Source organism: Ascidiella aspersa, chromosome 4 (assembly GCF_963924565.1).
Source record: "Ascidiella aspersa chromosome 4, kaAscAspe10.2, whole genome shotgun sequence".
Taxonomy (NCBI): domain Eukaryota; kingdom Metazoa; phylum Chordata; class Ascidiacea; order Phlebobranchia; family Ascidiidae; genus Ascidiella; species Ascidiella aspersa.
Window position 1 is genome coordinate 33,594,266 of NC_139450.1, and position 19,973 is coordinate 33,614,238.

General features: G+C 33.1%; 2 protein-coding genes across 2 annotated transcripts; one reads left to right on the forward strand and one right to left on the reverse strand.

Moving 5' to 3' along the window:
* The first annotated feature begins 882 nt into the window (after positions 1-882).
* On the forward strand, positions 883-5,143 carry LOC146157603 (ribonucleoside-diphosphate reductase subunit M2 B-like). The gene is made up of 9 exons (XM_083386443.1): positions 883-1,074; positions 1,437-1,523; positions 1,595-1,627; positions 2,573-2,695; positions 2,990-3,240; positions 3,604-3,832; positions 4,045-4,149; positions 4,403-4,516; positions 4,785-5,143. The coding sequence occupies exons 1-9, from the start codon at positions 994-996 to the stop codon at positions 4,935-4,937; spliced, it is 1,176 nt and encodes a 391-aa protein (XP_083242569.1). The 5' UTR covers positions 883-993; the 3' UTR covers positions 4,938-5,143.
* A 1,266-nt stretch (positions 5,144-6,409) lies between these two features.
* On the reverse strand, positions 6,410-16,499 carry LOC146157604 (uncharacterized). The gene is made up of 16 exons (XM_083386655.1): positions 16,322-16,499; positions 15,407-15,477; positions 14,747-14,898; positions 14,500-14,602; positions 13,666-13,721; positions 13,290-13,405; positions 12,555-12,675; positions 12,120-12,236; positions 11,722-11,775; positions 10,799-10,858; positions 10,434-10,477; positions 9,627-9,948; positions 9,194-9,320; positions 8,453-8,520; positions 7,647-7,849; positions 6,410-6,556 (listed from the first exon to the last, which is right to left on the reverse strand). Exons 1-16 carry the CDS (start codon positions 16,403-16,405, stop codon positions 6,443-6,445), a joined length of 1,812 nt encoding a protein of 603 aa, XP_083242781.1. The 5' UTR covers positions 16,406-16,499; the 3' UTR covers positions 6,410-6,442.
* Positions 16,500-19,973: the final 3,474 nt, after the last annotated feature.

A 19,973-nucleotide genomic window follows, 5' to 3' on the forward strand; every position in this document is an offset into this window, starting at 1 on the left:
CTTCAATGACAATTAATAGCATAATTATCGCCGTGTCTACAATCTCCTGTGTAAAGCTAATTATATTTCACGAGCCTAGCAACGTATAACCTGGACAACAGCTGTTAAAAACCTGCCTTTGAACAAAACGTAGGCAATAAAAGACTTAAAATTCATAGAAATCGAACAATATTTGGCCTACGTCCTGCTTATTTTAGCTATCGGCCAACTTTTGTCTTTGGCAGTTTTTTTGTTTATCAATAATAAAAAAATTATATTTACGCATATTTCAAACTTCACTATACTGTAACAAAATATAAAAAAAAGCCTAAAATCTACAAGAAATTATAATTTGAAAATAATATAACTTTGGCACATATCTGTACACGGTCGTTTTCTACATATTTTATGTAAGTTATTTAGGGAGTATAAAACAATTTATGCAACTTGTATTTAGTGACATTGCGACATTGGAAAAAAAAACAGAACAAGTACTTTAATTAGTATTCTATGCTTTAACATCTAACATAAAAAATACTTCATTTAAACAAAAATAATTAAAACCGCATTGGGTCGTTAAAAAATTGGTTACGTAATATTTCTCTTGTGACCCAGATTCTCCTGTTACGTAACAAATAATCGCCGGAGCGAGGGAAACAATAGAATGGTTCCCGAACAGCGCGAAATCGCTCGACCCATTTGGCGCGTTTATCAGCTGGTCGTGTTTACAAATTTGCTCCCACGGTTCGAAACACTTCCGCGTTCCACGGCCTATCTGTGCGCTGATTGGTCCACGCTTGAGTGATCAAGCCCGCGGCAAATTCGAGTTCGTTTTTCTTTTTTTCTCGCGCGAAATGGCGTTGGAGAAAATCGGGCGGCCAGCTTTCAAACAAAGAAGCTTTGCAACTTAAAAGACAGTCGAGCTCTTTCAGTTAGTCAGTTGAGTTCTTTGCAGTTCTTAAACCACTTGCTTTAGTTTGTTTTTAGTCTATTTTATCCTTTATTTTCATCAATATGAGTTCGGTTACCGCTTCGCCAAGAAAAATGCAAAGGCTTTCGAGCTCTGTCAATTCCATGACTATGGATGAAAACACAGTAAGTACTTGGCCATTTTTTTACGAAACGTGTACATTCGTTTTGCGTTTTAGCTCGTATTCTTTCTGTAAAAAATGTATAATAAGCAATGTTATTAAGGTATTAGGTACAATTTATCAATGAAAATATGTTAAGTGTTTCCAACAGTATTTCCGTAAAGTTGATTTGCAAGAGTTTTATTTTAGCATATAAAGCTTAAAATACATGTTGGTGTTGGTAGAACGTTGCCTAATTATCTAAATCAAAATGTATCTGTCAATGTAGTTAACTATTTATTTTTTTGTAAAAATCAGTAAAAAAAAATATGGAGATGCTGTAATTACGTTTTTTATTAGTTACCGGTATTTAATATTTTTTAACAGGAAAACGTCATGAAAACGAAAATGATGGCTAGAAATGCCGGAAAACGAATCCTTGGCGAACTTCAGAACGATTCCCTAAAAGAAACCGTAAGTAACGGCCTTTTAAAGTAAAACCTTAATATTGGAAATTATTAAACCGGGCATATTTGTATTTTCAGATGAAGGAAAAACGCAACGAAGTCGCAATCAAGGTAATAAATTAACCGCTATAGTAGTGCTGTACAATTTGTTCAAAGCAAGAAAATACTATAATGACGCTGGTCTAGAGTCCGAACACATTTTTTAAACGAGTTGTCAAAATTGAAGTTGTGAAAATATAATAATAATACTTGGCCCATACAAACTCTAACCAACCACAACTCGCACCCTAACCCAAATATTGTTCACAATGTAAACCCCCGGACGAAAATGTGACAGGATTCTAGACAACTGTTTGCCCTGTTTGCCAAACCAACATTGGCGCCAGAAAAATCCTCGTTTTTTCGCGCGATAACTTATTTAGACAATGTTTACAAGCCCAGCGGAAACCAGAATTGCCCCGGAGTTTGTAACGCCCATGATGAGTAGGCATAAGTAGGGCAGCTGGTTTGCGACATTCGCTGTAATCCTGCCGCCCGACGCATGTGTGACGTCATATTGGCTGACATGAAAGACTGTGGCTGCAGTCGGAACTGTACAGTTGCTGCTGGTACTGTACGGAAGCTGCTAGTGTCGCGTTAAGTAGGCTTAAATGGGATACGAAAGCGTAAAACATTCTGCCGATAAAGCGATAACGAGCAGCACTAAGCATTGCACTTGCTGTAATTGCAAACTAACAAGCCACATTGTAAGCAAAAAGCTAATTAATCTAAATTAATCATTAGACAATTTTGACTTTGATATTATCTTAGTGCATAGGATTCAAATTAATTGCCTGCATCATTTATTTAACTTATTGATCGCTAATTAGATTTTTTTAAAGTTTATAGAATTGTTCTTTCCAATTCCATTTGTCCATCATTTTCACTTTATTTTGAGTTTAATTTTCATCATTTTTTGCGAGCAAATTTTGGAACCTTATTTTACAATAATCAAATAATGTATGTTATCTGGCGTATATTTGTTTATGTTTGCTAAACTCTTCATTTTTTATCCAGGAACGTGAAACTGAGCCCCTTCTCCGCGACAACCCTCGTCGTTTTGTCATCTTCCCGATTCAATATCATGACATCTGGAGAATGTACAAGAAGGCTGAAGCTTCATTCTGGACTGTAGAAGAGGTAATAAGACAACCTAATATTTAGCATTAAAATATTACTTAAATGAATCCAAACTTTTCATTTAAAACATTTACAAAATGCTACCTATTTCTGTATGGGCTCCTTTCTAGAATCCTGAGTCGTGCATAAAAACTAAAAAGTTAAATTCTGCAAAAAATACAAAATATAATAAAAATAATAATGGTAAATTTAAGAATAAAAATCTTATTTTACAGCCTTTGCTTCCAAATCACTGAAAAGCATAAAGTTCTTGGGTCAAGTTAAAGGTTTAAACCTAAATGTAATTTTTTTCAGGTCGACCTCTCGAAGGACATGGCTCACTGGGAGGGACTTAAACCCAATGAGAGAAAGTTTATCACTCATGTGCTTGCATTCTTTGCTGCCTCCGATGGAATCGTCAACGAAAACTTGGTCGAGAGATTTGCGCAGGAGGTTCAAGTAACGGAAGCGAGGTTCTTCTACGGCTTCCAGATCGCAATCGAGAATATTCACTCGGAGATGTATTCACTTCTCATTAACACATACGTACGCGAGAGAGAAGAAAGGTAAGACTCTTCATGTTTGATCTTGTTATTATAGTAAAATGCCACAATGGCCCATATAACCTGTTATGAACAGAAAGGCAACATGTAATTTAAGTTCATTCAGAAGTAGGTAGCACATATGTGGCTTGTTTTGTAGAACTTTAAAAATAGTTGTATTTGTGGCAATCAAATAAAATGTGTGCAATTTAAGTGGGTGTTTTGAATGACAATTTTGCACTTAACTTCACAGCATAGTTTTACGTCATAATAGGAATTGTGACTCGCACAAAGCAGTGTGTTAAACTATAGGTAAAGTTCTGTCTTTGCCAACCAAATCGGTTGATGCATTGTGACATAGCTTACATTTTTTTTTTGTTTTTGCAGAGAGTATTTATTCAATGCAATTGAAACGATGCCGTGCGTTCGCCAAAAGGCGGAGTGGGCCCTCAAGTGGATCGGAGATAAGCAGTCTTCGTACGCCGAGCGAATTATTGCCTTCGCTGCCGTAGAGGGAATCTTTTTCAGTGGCTCCTTTGCTGCCATCTTCTGGCTGAAAAAACGTGGCTTAATGCCGGGTTTGACCTTTTCGAACGAACTCATCAGCAGAGATGAGGTAATTATACCATTATTTGAAAGTTGTTGTTTTTCATGGGAACAGGTTTTAGTGGCAACTCCCAGTGTATAAAATACTTCTAGAGATTTTTGTCGTATATATAATTGGTCTTTCATAATGTCATTAATTAGGTAAAAAAATCTTGCTGATTCACCAAATTTGTTAAAATCAAAATCCTAACCCTAACTTCCCTATGTGATTTTAATCTTCAGGGTCTTCACTGTGACTTTGCTTGCCTTATGTACAAGCACCTCGTAAGCAAACCAACTCAAGCAAGAGTGATCGAAATCATCAAAGATGCCGTCAAGATTGAACAGGTTAGTAAATCTGGTTTAAAAATAAACATTCAATGTTAATATATTCCGCTTGAGTGTCAAAAATATACACTTCGATTTAACAAATCCTGACTGCAAGTAAAAAAACATCGGTTTATAGTTTCACATGTTCAATTAATATTCCCTACAAAAACTGAAGATCGCATGATTAGACATTCACTTTTATTTACGATTAAATTATGTGATGGAATCGTGGAAATGTATAATAAAGCCAGCACCCCTTCTGTATTTTTAGATTTTCCTGACAGAGGCTCTCCCAGTTGCACTTATTGGAATGAACAACCGGCTTATGAAGCAATATATTGAGTTTGTAGCCGACCGCTTGCTTGTCGAACTTGAATGCCCCAAGGTCAGTTGATTCTTTATGTAGGATTTTAATAATGAATTAATGGATGCAGGATTGAATATCAAAGCCCATCCATAAGTAGGTGGCATTTTGCGCTCGTTTTAAATACATCTTAATAAAAAAAGGGCTGCCGGTTGTAGTTGATGTAGAATGAATCTCTCCATGTTTTCAGTAGAGATTTACAGCATGAGATCCTGTTAATTGGACAGACAGCTCATTATTTATTGTACTATGCACAAAACAAAATAATATCTTATTTTACTTCCAACAGGTTTTCAAGAGCGAAAATCCTTTTGATTTTATGGAGTTGATTTCCCTGGAAGGCAAAACAAACTTTTTTGAAAAGCGTGTCGGCGAATATCAAAAAGCTGGGGTGATGGCAAAAGCTGAGGACATGAAATTTACGCTTGATGCCGATTTTTAACTGTTATTTTATCGTTTTTATGCTTGCTATTTCCACTTTCCTCCTAGCTATACTGCAACTGCCGTTAGGGTTTCTATTTTATCGACTCTTTTATTTGTAATCTGCTACTTAGTGGTAGTGAAATTGTTTTTTTTATTGTTTATTTTCTGTTTCTTTTGAGCTTGATCATATCTGCTTTGGAAGCTAATAAATGTTCTATGATCGTACATTTATGTGTTTCTTTAACTATGCAGCAACATTGTTTTTTAAGTCGCAAGACTAAGTGGTTAGGAACCCTTACATCAGTGGTTTCCAACCTGATTCAATTCGTTCAGACCAGGGTCTCCTAAAAAATATTTCAAAAATTTTTGTGTGCTGATATGGGTGAAACATGAAACTGAATTAGTTTTTTTTATTTGAAAACAACACCAAGAATTTTTATAGGCCTGTATTAAATCTGTAGTTTGTTTTTTTTAAGTGATTATACATTTACTAAAATCTAAGCTTTGAAAACCTGGAAATGTCTTCTAAATATGTATAAGCAATACTCGGAACTAGGTGATTAACAAACTGTTGTGCAGAAAACTCATTTAGTTCAGGGTGGTCCAACTTCTTTTTATCGCAGGCCAAAAACAAGTTTTTTGTTTTATCTTGCAGGCCAATGTTTTCAAATTGCGATTCTTCGGCTTATTGCTGGCAAATTATACATAGTCTATGACATATATACTAACTTTATGGAACACCTTTGTTCAGTTACGGTAGTTATGAAATAATTTCAACACCAAAACATTAAAAAAACAAATGACTATCAATTCGCGGGCCAAAAAAGCTGAACTCGTGGGCCAACTTTGGCCCACGCTGATTTAGTTCATCAAAGCTTTGAATAGTTCTTGGAACAATTTATTTGAAATATTTTGTACAAAAGCATTTTCATGCAAGGTACCAGTGAGGTGACCTTAAACTAGAAACACGCCACAAATCAAGAAAGAACTCACAGCACAAACAAATAAAACTTAATGGTATCTCGAATATTCTGCTGTGAGAAAAGTGAAATTTAAGTTTTGTGCAATAGTCAAACTCTATAAAGCATAAAGGTTGGAGGTTGTAGTTAAACACAGAATAAATACAAAGCCTGAAGAAGGAAGCATTTTGGAACGTTTCGAATAATAGTTTATGATCTAACTGAATAAAAAATTACTTGTAACGTTTAAAATATTCTTCGTAGTTCTGTATGGGCTTTTCGTTTTACTTTCACTCCTCATGCAGTATTGAGTGTTTCGTGATACATAAAATAAAAAAGAAAAGAAAGTAATCTTTGAAAGAACAGTACACAAAAAGGTGTTAACAAAATTGGGGCTGAACTTATTTTTTATTTTATTTTAGCACTAGCCTCAAATACTAGTATTCATAAAGAGCAAGCTGCACTTAAGATTATGCGTCTTTTACAAATAGTAATTTAAATTGAACGTTACTGATGGTATATAAAAAAAGACGGATTGAAACATATTACTTTTGTGTTGAAGGCATCATTCTCTGTAGTACAGCAAATAGTTTTTTACTGATTCTGGCACTGGCAGCATAAGAATTGCTTCCCGGAAAATGACATTTGATGTATTTTCTTCTTTTTCAAACTTTTCAACCTGTAACCAAAAATGTCTAAATTATGTTAAAATATTAAATAGGCATTGTGTAGCCATCGAATCCAAATCTTTAAATAAGGGGTGTCCAACTCAAACATGCCGACGTGCCAATTTTTATCTTATAATTTCTTCCTGTGTCAAGTTTAGCAACTATATATATATATATATATTTTTTTTTTTTTTTTTTTCAAAAGTTTCTCATTTATAAAACTAAAAAAAAACAATTTTTGGTTAAAAAAGTTAAATAAGCATTGCGTAGCCATATATCTATATCAATTCTTTAAATTAAAACAATACCAGGTTGAACATCATTATAACATGTTCAAGTATTCTTAGTTTGTAGAAATATTTAACACTAAGATCAGCTTTTGCGAAAATTGACTTGACTTGGCCAAGTGTTTTCGTTACTCCAATTTTAGCTTGTAAACAGTTGCTCGATATATGTTACATTTTTAAACTATTGTTTAGGATGGAACAAGTTTACCAATTTAACAAAAAATGTTTTTAATTCAATGCAAATGACTCCACTTGGCTGTGAGTCATTTCAAAATAACATCCTCAAACATTATTAAACCTTGGATTTAAGTGTTCGATAATATTTGCTTCATGAACCCTACTTTCTGCTTGTAAAACATTAAACTATCTCTCAGGATAAGAAAACCAATTTTAATCGTTTGTATTTTACTTTTAATGCAAATGATTTAGACTCGGGCTTGACCTGCTACTACAATGACTTAGATTGGGACTGTTTACAACACTGTGTCCAACTTTAAACCAATCAAATTTCATAATTTTTATTTTAATGCAAATTTCTTGATTTAGACTGGACTTGACTATTTTTTACAATATAAGTTATTTTTATGAATGACTCGTTTACAACACTTATGCACCTCAGTCTTATATTTTGCAGTTAGAACTTTCAATCTTAACTAAATAAACTATCGCTTAGGTTCGGACAAGTTTACCAATTTTAAATAGTTGTATTTATTTTCTTAAGGTATTTTTGTGAATGACTTGTTTACAACACTAATACACCTCCGTCCTTGATATTTTACAGTTTCAACTTTCAATCCTAAAAAAATGCCCGGACCTTATTTTGTTTGTCGTCCTCGTCATCTGAAGAAGTTGACGAGCTGTTGATACGCCTCATCGCACGGTCGGTGATGAGCGACAAGAGATCGGTGGTGCGCATCGCAGAAGGTGTTCGGTTTGCGCAACCGACGAGGAACGAACGGAGCGTCGTGACAGAATCGGATCCAACATGGAGGTCAAAACTTGTGGTGCTCTGTCCTCCTGGTGACATTAAGGTATTTATTTCAAACTTTGATACTGATAGATAGTACAAATAACTGACAGCAAAAGAACGAAAAAAAACAAGATTACATAGAATCTCAGGAGTAAAACTACAAAAGTCCCGAGTCGGATGTGTGCATGCCCAGTACCAAATTGCGAAATGAATAAGGACGCACATTGTAAATCTTAAATATGGAATATCATATTTCCAACTATCTTTGTTGGTGGATGTTATATGACACACCTATTAGTGAGTGCTGTATATCCACCTTGTTTTTGTTTAATGTATGGGTGGAAACAGGGCTACGGAGTCAGAGCCAAATTCCGACCAGATTTTATTTCTGAGGCTACAGCTGGGCTTGTTGTTTAAACCTACTTCATAGTATTTCTCAAAAAACAAACTTTTTAAATATGGGTATTTAATAAAAGACATCATTTTCCCAGCACTCGACTGTGGTTACCGCTAAAAAATGCACGATAAGGAGACCACCAAATTTACAGAAAATGCCACTTATAGCACATTGTTAAGAGTATTGCTGAAATTAAAATAATCATTCTTGACAATTTAATGTATGTGGTTCATGCCAACCATAGATATCTTACCTTGTTCGGCCGATCTTGTTCTTGTTTCTTCGTACATTACAAATGTTCGTTGTCTAGATGTTGATTGTCTGGAAGAACATTTATTGTTGGTTTTAACTGATTTAGTATGAGTGAAATAGAATTAAGTGTAAAAATTAAAAAGACAACTCTATTTCAGTTTGAGGCATGTTAATTTTAAGTTATAGCCTGTTTAAGGCCACCTTATGTAGCGCACTAGAAAAAACAATTAAAAATTGGGTATTTACCAGTTTTTAAATATATAATTATATACCTTATTATTTTTGCATAATTTCTTTATTATTGTCACAAGTCATCTGTTTTCTAAGTTAAGTATTTTTTATTAGCATCTTATTGGCTGATGCATACTGTGGTTCAATGTTAGAAGAAAAATGCCTGATTTTTTAAGATAGCTTTAAAGTGCAGTGGTTCTTAAACTGGAGTCCATGAAGGCCTGTGAATTAGTTTTAGGGGTGTATGAATGCCTCATTGAAGTCTTGGGTACAATTTGATAAATGGTAAAAAATTTTCAAATCAAAATAGTTTAATACAACAAGACTTACATGACGCCTTTTTCATAAAACTATTTCGACTTTATTTTCATTTGTTGAACCGAAAACAGCAGGTTTCTAGTCTATTAGTTTTATGACAGCATGTCTGAAGAATACCTGCACACCCTGGCCCACGAGACTTGAAAAAATTGTTTTGGGGGCCGCATTAAAAAGTTTACTTGCTGCTACATACTGTGGTTGTACTGATGATGTTTCTTCACTTGGTTTTTCCACAATCTCCTTATTTTCTTTTGCGTTCTCTTCAGAACTTTTGGTTTTATAGCGACGTCGGAAGAATGGGTAACATCCACGTTTTGACCCTAAACATAAAATCACAATATTATAAAGGTAGAATGATGCCGGATTGGCAAAATATATTTCTCTATTAAAAACTAGATCTTATTAATGACTGATTGTGACTCAGACAACAAAGTCGAAAGTATATTGCTAACATTCAAAGTCATTGTCGTCATTGACGTGCTTTCGGGCGAGGAGATATCTTCTTTTTACATATTCAGTTTGCATTATAAAGGTAGATTTTCATCATCAATATAACCATGGTATTTATTAGTAGGTTCTAAAAAATATTAAAACCAAATATATAGAAGGAAAACACTTTTCAATACTTTTCATTTTTCCATTTCCATCCCCGTTCTTTTTAGTCGACCCAGAACTGAAAAGATTTCTCGTCTTTTCTTTCCGCTTCCTCGATTCCGTGACCTTTGACCCGCTTCCACATGACTTCGAAGTCTCAACGTCGACCCAGTCCAGCGATTCACCACTTTCCCCGTCACGCTGCGGATTCGTTTTGTTGCTTTTTGAGGACGTTGAACCGGATACTTTGGTCACCGATTGCTCGTCTTTTGGGGACTTTTTTGTTGGTGAGTCGTCAACTACGTCGGTTACTGTCCCCGTTGCCACGTTTAGTATCGAACTGCTACGTCGTACCTGGATGACAAAAAAGTTGTTATTCAAGCAATATTGTGAACAAGATGACTTGACTAAACTTAAGTGCACTTAAGTTTTTAAGTCAAGTAACTTAATTGCAGTAAGTTAAGGCGGATCTGAAAAAGTATATGTTATTTGTAAAAATAAAAGTAAAAAGTATTTAAATTATTTTCAAGAAGTTGGACTTAAGTCAAGTCATTTCAAAACAGTGACTCAAGTGGACAATTTAAATTTAGTTTATGAACCAGTGACCTAAGTAAACTTAAGTTGAGTCATTCGAAAAAAAATACACAGACCTATTTTATGTCATTGGCACTGCTTTCAGCGTTAGTACAATAAAAACATTGTTTTTTTGAATTGTGATTACTTGTAAATTTTAGTTTATATTTTCCAAATTGGTGAACATTTATAAAAAAAAAAAATAAAAAATAAAAAAACCTAAAAAAAGCTTTAAGCGCAGATAGAACTAAGATGTAAATACTTACTTTTGATAGAGGACTGTCTTTTTCGTTATCATCAGAATCACTGTCTGTTAACATAGGTTATTTATATTAAAATTGCAGTGATATTATACTTCCAACAGTTATTTTAAACATCCAAAAAATTATCAGAAATTTCAAATTGTAAAATATTTTATAAAAGGACAACATCTTGTATTTATATTTATGCTTAAGTCTATTTTATACTGTCTTCTTAAAGAACATGGCAAAATCAATAGCTTTAAGTGCATTCTTTCTCCTAATCCACACACTATTGATTTACGATGTGACACATGACAATACTGAATTAGGTTTATTGTCCAAAGCAAAGGAACAAATACAACATTGAGTTTGTACGAGCTAATCATTACCTTCTAAACTGTCGTCTGAAAATTCATAACGCTTATTTCTATTCCGTCTTGTACTGTGTTCTGAAAATAAAATTAGCGAAAAGTTTATAAACACATTTATGTCAACACATTATTTTATCAACAAGGTTAAAAAAAGTAGAATTCTGTTCATTTGGACACAGATTTGAGTTTTGTCCCAAGAATCTTAGTAGTGTTTCACCAACTAGGTTTTTTAGTTTTTTAAACATCAATTATCTTTACCAGACATGGGCAAACTGAGCCTCTTTTCTGTGTCATTTAAAGAGTAACAAAGAAAAACTTCATTCATATGTTGATTGCGTACAGGAGGCATTTAAATGTTTCGCTTTTTGACGAGTTTATTGTGACAAAACAGTAAAGTATTTCCATAGAACCCTGCACAAAACTAGTTATTTACCAGGTTTTTTAGTTGAATGATTTTTTTTAAATGAGTTATATTTTTCTCTATTTTTTATTTAAAAAAATACATTAATTAAAATAGTAACAATTAGTATCAACAATGTGTGCCTTGATAATAGTTTATAGCAGGGGTGGGCAAACTGCGGCTTGTGAGCCATATGCGGCTTCCCGGCATGTTTCTTGGCAAATTCAAAAAAAAAATTGTAAAGGCTACCAAGAGTACCGTTTATAAACGTTTCTCTCTTTTTCTTTTCTTTTTTTAGGCCAGCATTTCGTTTATGACGTAACACTAGACATAGAATCTGAAGAGTTAGTTAACAGCAAGTCAACGCAATTTCAGTGCTAAGGTTTCAGAGGTTAGCCGTTTGCGTATTGAAATAATTTTGAGGTACTTATATTTTCCGCAAATGGCTCTTCCATTGAATACAGTTGCCCACCCCCGGTTTATAGTATCATATTTCAAACACAAAATTCATTACTTAAAATGGCACAGTGACACCACTTACCGTCCGAGTTATCTGAAGAATCATCACTGCTGCTGCTACTGCTAGCAGATGCTTCTAAAAAAAATATTATTATTTTTCATTTTTTGAAGCAGGTTTTTTTTACATAGATCAGATTTATTCAATTAATGTAAAGGTATTTGGATAAGGTTTGATTTTATTGAAGCGTCACCAAATTTGTGATAAAGTTTAGTATTTCCAAAGGTATAAATACAGATTGAATATGTTTCCTGGTTAATCTTATTAAGTAAATAACAAATTAAGAATATTGCAAACTATTTGACATTTATTTACCAACCTTTATACTGTATATTTGCGAAAAATTTACAATTTTTATGTGCATCACATGATTAACAGGAAACAAAGTTAGATCATAAACATCTTACATACTACTACCCTACCTTTTGGTATTTTACGTTTCTTGTGAATCCGTAACGACCCTTTGTGAAACTTTGCGCTTAATGTTTTTCTGATACAAGATCGGCACACAAAGCGTAATGTTGGAGGGTTTCGTTCCGCTAAAACATGAAATAATTTATAAAATAAAGGCCTGGAATAATACAAAGCTTTTTATTATATAACATTATGTATTAATTTGAAATACAACAGTTCATAAGCCATTTTTAAATTTTCACAACCATTTGTAAAGAGTATTTTGTGAACATTTAAAATAAAACCTTTTTTTTTGTTCATTAGATAGTTTACATAAATGTTTAAGAGGGTAACTCTTCTTACCAGCACAACATTTTTTAAGTACTTCGTCATGAAAATTGGGATAACTTACAATGTTAGAGTGTTATTTTACATCTAAATAATTTAATTGTTTTTATTCTTACGCAGTTTTGGAGGACTGGCACTGTTTTCTTCAGTTTGGGGAACCACCAGGCTTGCAAAGTTTACCGACAAAATATTTTTCGAATCCCACTTTGTTTGATTGACACGTTGGATAACTTGCAACTGAAAAACATAGAAATCAACCAAATAAACTTTTACCTAAGGTAAAAGCTCCTGCCAGCATACCATAAAAAAAAAAAGTTTATTCATTAATGATATCATCAATTTATTGATTATAAGCTTTGTATGTGTATTAACAACAGAATCTGGCCCTCCAACAGAACACATAATGCCGACGATAAAAGTTCTAAAATTTTTTTTATAAAAGCTTGAGTAGCGCACCGATGCGAACAAAAATCAGTCAGCAAGGTCAATTTAAATAAGACAAACTGATGATGCCATTTGTGGCGAAATGCATATTTACATTAAAAGTTTTAGACCTTGCTGACTGATTTTTGTTCGGAGCGGTGCGCTTCTCAAGCTTTTATTTATTGATTATACTGACAATTCTTTCTAACTACATGTTTACAATATCTAGCTACATGTTTAACCTGATATATAGACTTCTTTTTTTAAGTAATTTACATTTTAGAAAATATATGAATAAATAAATTATGCTAAATACTTAAAAGGCTTTTATCATGGTTTTCTTTTAAGTAAAATAAAACATATTTAGGGCATTCTTTAAATATGTTTTTTATTAGATAAATGAAGAAAAAACAAAAACTTAGTATTACCTGATCATTTAATGGCATGACAAGAATTCCACCGACATTCAATAAGTTCCTCATAAAGGACTCATATTCTGGTGGACAAGCAGCGCCACAATATATTCGGTCGTAACTTGGAACATCTAAGTTATAAATGTATTTTTTTTCATAAAAATGCATCAAAAGCATGTACAGCAAATGAAGTAAAAATAATCAAACGCCAGTCCCTTTGGTTGGAGGTATATTTATAGTTAATAATAACACTACAGTACACAACATATTTAAAATCTATGTCAACTTATATGTTATTAATCACAGTTAATGATTTAGCTTTGTAATTCACCATAGGGTTGTGTTTTTTTAAGCATTTATCTTTAAGAAATTCAAGAATAAAAATAGTTACCAGGAGATAGATTAAGGCAATTTCCAACAGAAAATTCCGGTTCGCAGAAAACGTATCTGAAAAAATAATTAAATACCAATTAAAAATTTATTTCAATGGCTGGCAACCCTAACCCTAATTTTTTAAACAACATATAGTATTTATGTGTCTAACACATAAAAAATAGTGTAAAAATGTATAATATGGGTAATTCTATACAGGAAGGGTCTAGTAAGCGATAAATAAAATTCAGGGTTGGGATTATACACTCCCCGTTCGCCACTGCAAGCAAATTCGCTTGTGATAAGTGCGCATTGACACCCACTCGACCGACTGTAGGGTGCCCATAGCAAACTTAGATTTGTAAATAGAGTCTTATCTGAAAATATAACGCATAACAGCATAACATGGTAAATCCTACAGCAAAGGTCTAGAAAGTCTACCCATTTATGCATCTTCATTACTACAGATAAATGTAGATGGGATGAAAAGCAGATGGCATTGACAGATATGATGTGGTGCAGATTATTCTTATCAGGTTATTACACTGCACATGTGTTGTACAGTGTAAATCAATATGGTGGTACAGTTATGGTGAAAAATCCATCATGTTGGGTTGTCGTTCCAAACCATTGATTTTTTTATACATCTTTTTTTCTAAATTAGCACTAAATTGCAAAATTAAAATGAAATTTAACATATGGTTATTATTTTAAGGTTACATTTTTGTGCATAAAAGGTAAAATTTTGGTGTCAATTAACAAAATATTACATAAGGAATTTTTAAGCATATTTAATTATAAAGTTTCATAAGGACTTGATGAACTTACAAACAGTTTTAAAACCTTTGATCACCTGTCAAAAGCATGAGAACTTGATATGAAGTCCTCTACCCTTGTTCTTGCATATTCAACAACATCAGAATGCAATTCGATGCCATGATTGATTCCGTTCGGGCCTAAAAATATTAACGTTCGGGCCTAAAAATATATTGGCTTTTCTGGTGTATAGATTGCAGGATTTGGCCCCCCTGTATATTTACAAACCCCTGTATTTTACAGTTATTTAAACAGGAAACAATTCATTGTTTAAATTTGTATACCAAGCATTAATCCAGCCATGGTGCTAAGGTAGCCTGTTCCACTTCCGATGTTAAGGAAAGATAATCCAGATCGTAACTGAAGTGATCCCATCACTTCAGAATAAATGCAAGGCGCTGAGATATGTAGGTGTTCATGTTTCCAAGCTAAGTCACTGAAAATAAAATTATAACGAGTTAAAACAACTACACAAACAGAAGTTGTACTATTTATGTTAATTTGGTACAATGACAAAATCAAACAAAAAAATTAAAAGGTATAATTATGTTTTGGGCTACTTTTAAGAATAAGTAAACATTAATTAAATATAGGTTTACATAGATAATATAGGGTCATCAGGTGGCACAATAAAAGACAAATTCTACTGAAATCTTGACAAGTTTCGCACAAACGTGCTACATCAGGTCAAAGTCGAGAGTATAATACAATTCGTCTTCTAATGGTGCCACCTGATTACCTTATTTAGAATTAGACAAAAACGGCAATTTAGTAAGATATTTAATAGTTTTGTTGGGTGCATTGCAACTTGTATTTTGGTTATATGATACAATTTTTTTCAAGGTGTTATTGACATTTACATTCAAACAACAGACGGGCAATAAATTATATTACTTACTATACATAGAGTTTATAAAACCACCAAAATTTTGACATGAACTTACTGATATGCTGTATCTCGATGTCCACGTAGATAAAAACTTCCACGGTCCACCGCACGAAATATATCCTCAATCTGCAAATTTAACATTTTGGTGTTTTAAGCATATACAGCAAGTTTACATTACAACAGATGTATGTAAAATTTTCGTTGTATAGTTTATGCGCCATATCTTGAGAATGTTCACCTTGCAACCTTATCGTTTAATTTTAACCTATATTTACTCATACCAACCATGTTGCTTTTAGTTCTACTGTAGTCTTTACTTTATCATTAAATGTTATAAACCAGGTTTTACGTTTGCATTGTTTTGCTTATTTTTAAAAATAAAAATTTTTCTTTTTCGCGCAAAATATATCGCTATTAACATCTTATAAAATAAATAACCTTGGCGTCGTTAATCACACGTTTTTTATACTGTATATTGCTCTAATAAAGATATAATACGGTTAAAATGACTTTGAACTTATATCAAAACTAATTTTTTTTTGATAAAATGAAAGATAAATTTCAAAATAACTGAACGACCAATTTTAAAAAGCTGACTTTAGTTTTTTTTTAATTTTGTAAGCGATTTATGTTCAATTTTATTTGATTCTGACTTAAAAAATTTTGCCAAATTTGACCTAACATGTACATTTTGACTTTTTTTTGACAAGTCAAAAAATATTCGCCTTAATAATGATATTTTTTATAGTTTATATTAGGATCTAAGCCTCTTTCTTTTAGGATCTTAACCTATTTTAACACTGTCAGTTGTTTTTCATTCATATCGTAAGATCCACAAAGGTTAAAAAAAATCTAACTTTAAAAAGATACAAACACAGATTACTGGTAGTAACGCCAAACATGGCATCTTCAGTTCTGCTAAAAGTTTTGCACTACAGTATATCTTTCAGTAATGCCAACAATTTTTTACCTGTTTTGTTCTTATGTAGTTTGCCTCAAGCAAATTGTCAATAAGTTCATCATTATTTTCACCTGCACTTACTGCTCCCCCCATTTTATCAAAGAAATACCAGAATATCTTTGTAGTAGAAGTACTATATTAACTTACAAACTACAAAACAATTAAAAACGATTTTAAATCAAGGAAACTTGCAGAGCTTTGAACAATGAGAACAGCGTCAAATGTGAATGTCAGATATTTGGAACTGGTCTTGAATCTTACAACATTTTCGTCTGGGGTTTATATTGCTAACAATATTTGTGTTAGGGTGTGAGTTTGGGTCAAGTAACATTATTATATGCATTTCTTCCTTGTAATTTAAATTTGACAACACTAACTGTAGATTTTTTGATTTTTGTAATTCTGCAATTAGGGTTACATATGATTGACTTGATCACGATACTTAATGTCTTATACAGTATGAATGGCTGATTGTAGAACACCGTATACTGCTAAAAAAAACATTCGAATTTCTAACAATTAGTTTCCGTTATTTTAAAATATATAACGCTATCCTAAGTGTGTCAGCTGGCTTTAACTGCGATAATAAAACCTTAGTGTGTGACCTACGGCCTTTTGAAAGACGATATCGTACCATAAGACATTTGCAGAACCGAAACGACATCTTGTTTATGGCGGTCAGCTGATCAAGTAACGCAGGGGAAAAAAGAATAACAACAAAAGGTTCAACCACGTGTTTAAAGGGAAGAAGCTAGCAACCATTCTTTTTGCTTCCAAAAGCAACATAATCACATTTTAAAATTTATTTGCATACTTATATAAGTTAAATAATGTGAAACAATGTCTTTATGATTTACAATTTGGATTTAAGTTGGAAAAAATGTTAAATAAAAATACAGTCCTTTATTTTACTGTTTCGTTCTGCATCAGTAACTTTCGACCGTTTTTTCTGAAGAGAAAGCTTTAAGTTTGTAAACTAAAGTTTTTTTTTGCTTTGATTTTCTCGTCAAAATGAACAAGAAAAGGTAAGATGTTTGACACATTTCAAACGAATTATGATACATTTTATTGGAAATTGTCTGGCATACAGAAAATATTTGCCAAACACAAACAAAGGCAAAAATTAAACATTCATTACCAAGTTGTTTACATTGTATAACTTTGGGCGCTCTTTCACTTATGTACGTGAAAAGTTATGCAAAAAAAAATAATAATACCGCATACCACAATGCATATTGTTTGGGTTAGGGTGCGGGTTAGCGTTTGGGTGAGGGTGGGTCAAGTAATATTATGTTTATTATTAATAATAACTTGACTCACCCTCAACCAAACGCTAACCCAAACAATATGTGTTGTGGTATGCGGCATTTAAAGAAATTTTTTTTTTTAATAATTTTTACGTACAATAGTGAAAGAGCGCCTAACTTTGTCCTTGTTTATTGTTTAGCCATTTTAGTAATATATTCCCTTAAGTAGAAACTGAACTTTTTACGCCAAAAAGCAATTTTTTAGTGCGATAAAAATACGTATTTGCTGTGAATAAGTTTTGTGCAAATGGCGTAATTACTCAATTTCTTTTAATTGCTTTCTTAAGCCTGTGAGCCTGGTTGTGAAATCAAAATAAAAACATGTTTACTTTTACTAAATAATGCGCAAGCTCCAACTATTCTGTTTTCAGTGGTGTTACGTTGAGATACGATTTTCATGCATTTCCGTTTGCACCTGTACGTATTACATCATATCATACCTGTTGCGAAGCATAAGTTCAAAAGCGAATCTTTTGCGAACCAGTTCCCTTCCAACAAACTCACAGCACTGTTTTTACAAAACCGATTAATAACAGTGTATCTCCAAAAGAGTCGCGACACAAAATCGTGATGCCGACTGCAGTAGTTCATATGAATAAATTATCGAGATTAATTTTGAATTTATATGAATCGATTTATTGAGATTTAGCACATGAAATACGAAGACATAGCTCATATTCATTAAATTTCCACATATAAGAATAATGGTATAAGTTTCGTTTACTTACCAAAGTTCAATGAAGGTTCGCTGATGTTATACTCACCATTAGTATTTGGAGCGACGGTAAAAAAAGGTTCAAGGTTGGTTCACACTAGACGCGTCTTGGTTCTAGCGTTAGCGTCTGCCGCAAAACGCTAGCGTCGTCCAGTTCATACATACGGCAAAATTCCTCGCTCCTAACCGAAAGCGTCAAAGCTGAAATATATGCGTTTTACGCTTTAGACGTTGACGTTTTCCGTTAACGCAAAACGCCTGTGGTGTGAACCAGCCTTCAGAAACACTTAAACTTCAAATTTACGCTAACCACGCGGTATTAGCCTACGTAAAAAAGTAAACACCAAAAAAATTATTTTATCAGTTTTTTTTTATTAATTTGTGAACATGATTGGCTGAACGATAATTTTTATCCAACTAGGTTGTTCTGCAACTTACAAAAAGTTCCTTAGCTTGAGAAATCACTAGCTTTTTTTTCAAGGCTAACAAAAAACATAGTATCTCTCCAAATTTATCAATTTTTGAAGACGTGCGCATGCGCAGTACCACATTGAAGGGCGCAAATCTGTAAATCGTAAAGATGGAATAGCAAATGGGGAAATGTTTTTGTACCCTTGCGGTGCCCTTTTGACGGACATCTAGCGGTTTATATTTTGCATTGGTAATTTCCACAAGATGTCAGCATTGAGTGTGCGTTTCGATTTTTCTCTTGGAGGCATTGTCATGAAGTCACAGTGATTATTATGTGATTTGTAATACCATTGGCTAATCACTTGGTAGAATACCACTTTATGGTTTTTAACGAATTTCTACTGGAAAAAATGCGTAATAACGTAAAAAAAAATTCTGCATCGTTGTTTTACATAAAAATTTTAAGAGGGACCCAGGGATAAAAATGGACTATAGAACTATATTAACCTGGGAATAGAATGCAGTTCGAAATAGGCTTGAAACCGGACTAATATAGTAAGTTAACTAATTTTTTATCAATAGATAGAAATCGCTCTTCTGGCAGCAGATACCAGCTGACCTTAACCCTGATGCGATTTATAAATATTGAGACGTTGCCTGGTGAAGCAATTTTTTTTTAATTCGTTTAACATAAGGTTTTTTTTTCTAAACTTGGTTGTAAGCATGGATAATATTTTAACTATTAGTCGTTGACCTTAGAACGCACGGTTCTGCGAAATTTCATTAGTTTTCAAATTAAAATTTTCTTTTATAAGATTCTTCTGTTTTTGGGTTTTAAATCGGACAAATGTCGCCACTAACCATCTTGTATACCATGAGATCATGGGCTTTTTTTACTTTTAGGGAACACTAGAATTTAGGGAATAGGTTCGCCATTACAATAGGCCATTGATCCTGGATATTATTTGACCATTTTTTTTTCTATTACGTCACGGGACGAAGATATGACGTCATTGCCAACATATTTTCGTCGCAGAGTGACCACGACAATTACAATTACTATGACGAACAAGCAATGATATTCTTTGCGATTTCGTTTATTGCACAAATGTAAATCAGCAACTCTACACGTAAGGTATGACGTATGTAAGATATGACGTATGTAAGGTATGACGTATGTAAGGTATGACGTATGCTGGGGAAGTCCGATAATATCGTATTTCGTCCG

What these genes read in the sequence shown, in the direction of transcription:
- LOC146157603 (XM_083386443.1), top strand. Translation starts at nt 994, where the DNA reads ATGAGTTCGGTTACCGCTTCGCCAAGAAAAATGCAAAGGCTTTCGAGC. An exon ending in AACTCATCAGCAGAGATGAG is followed by an intron (nt 3,833 to 4,044) that starts GTAATTATACCA and finishes TTTAATCTTCAG; the next exon opens with GGTCTTCACTGTGACTTTGC. An exon ending in ATGCCGTCAAGATTGAACAG is followed by an intron (nt 4,150 to 4,402) that starts GTTAGTAAATCT and finishes CTGTATTTTTAG; the next exon opens with ATTTTCCTGACAGAGGCTCT.
- LOC146157604 (XM_083386655.1), bottom strand. Translation starts at nt 16,405, where the DNA reads ATGGGGGGAGCAGTAAGTGCAGGTGAAAATAATGATGAACTTATTGAC. An exon ending in GAAACGTAAAATACCAAAAG is followed by an intron (nt 11,776 to 12,119) that starts GTAGGGTAGTAG and finishes TATTTTTTTTAG; the next exon opens with AAGCATCTGCTAGCAGTAGC. An exon ending in TTCTTCAGATAACTCGGACG is followed by an intron (nt 10,859 to 11,721) that starts GTAAGTGGTGTC and finishes TTTTATTTTCAG; the next exon opens with AACACAGTACAAGACGGAAT.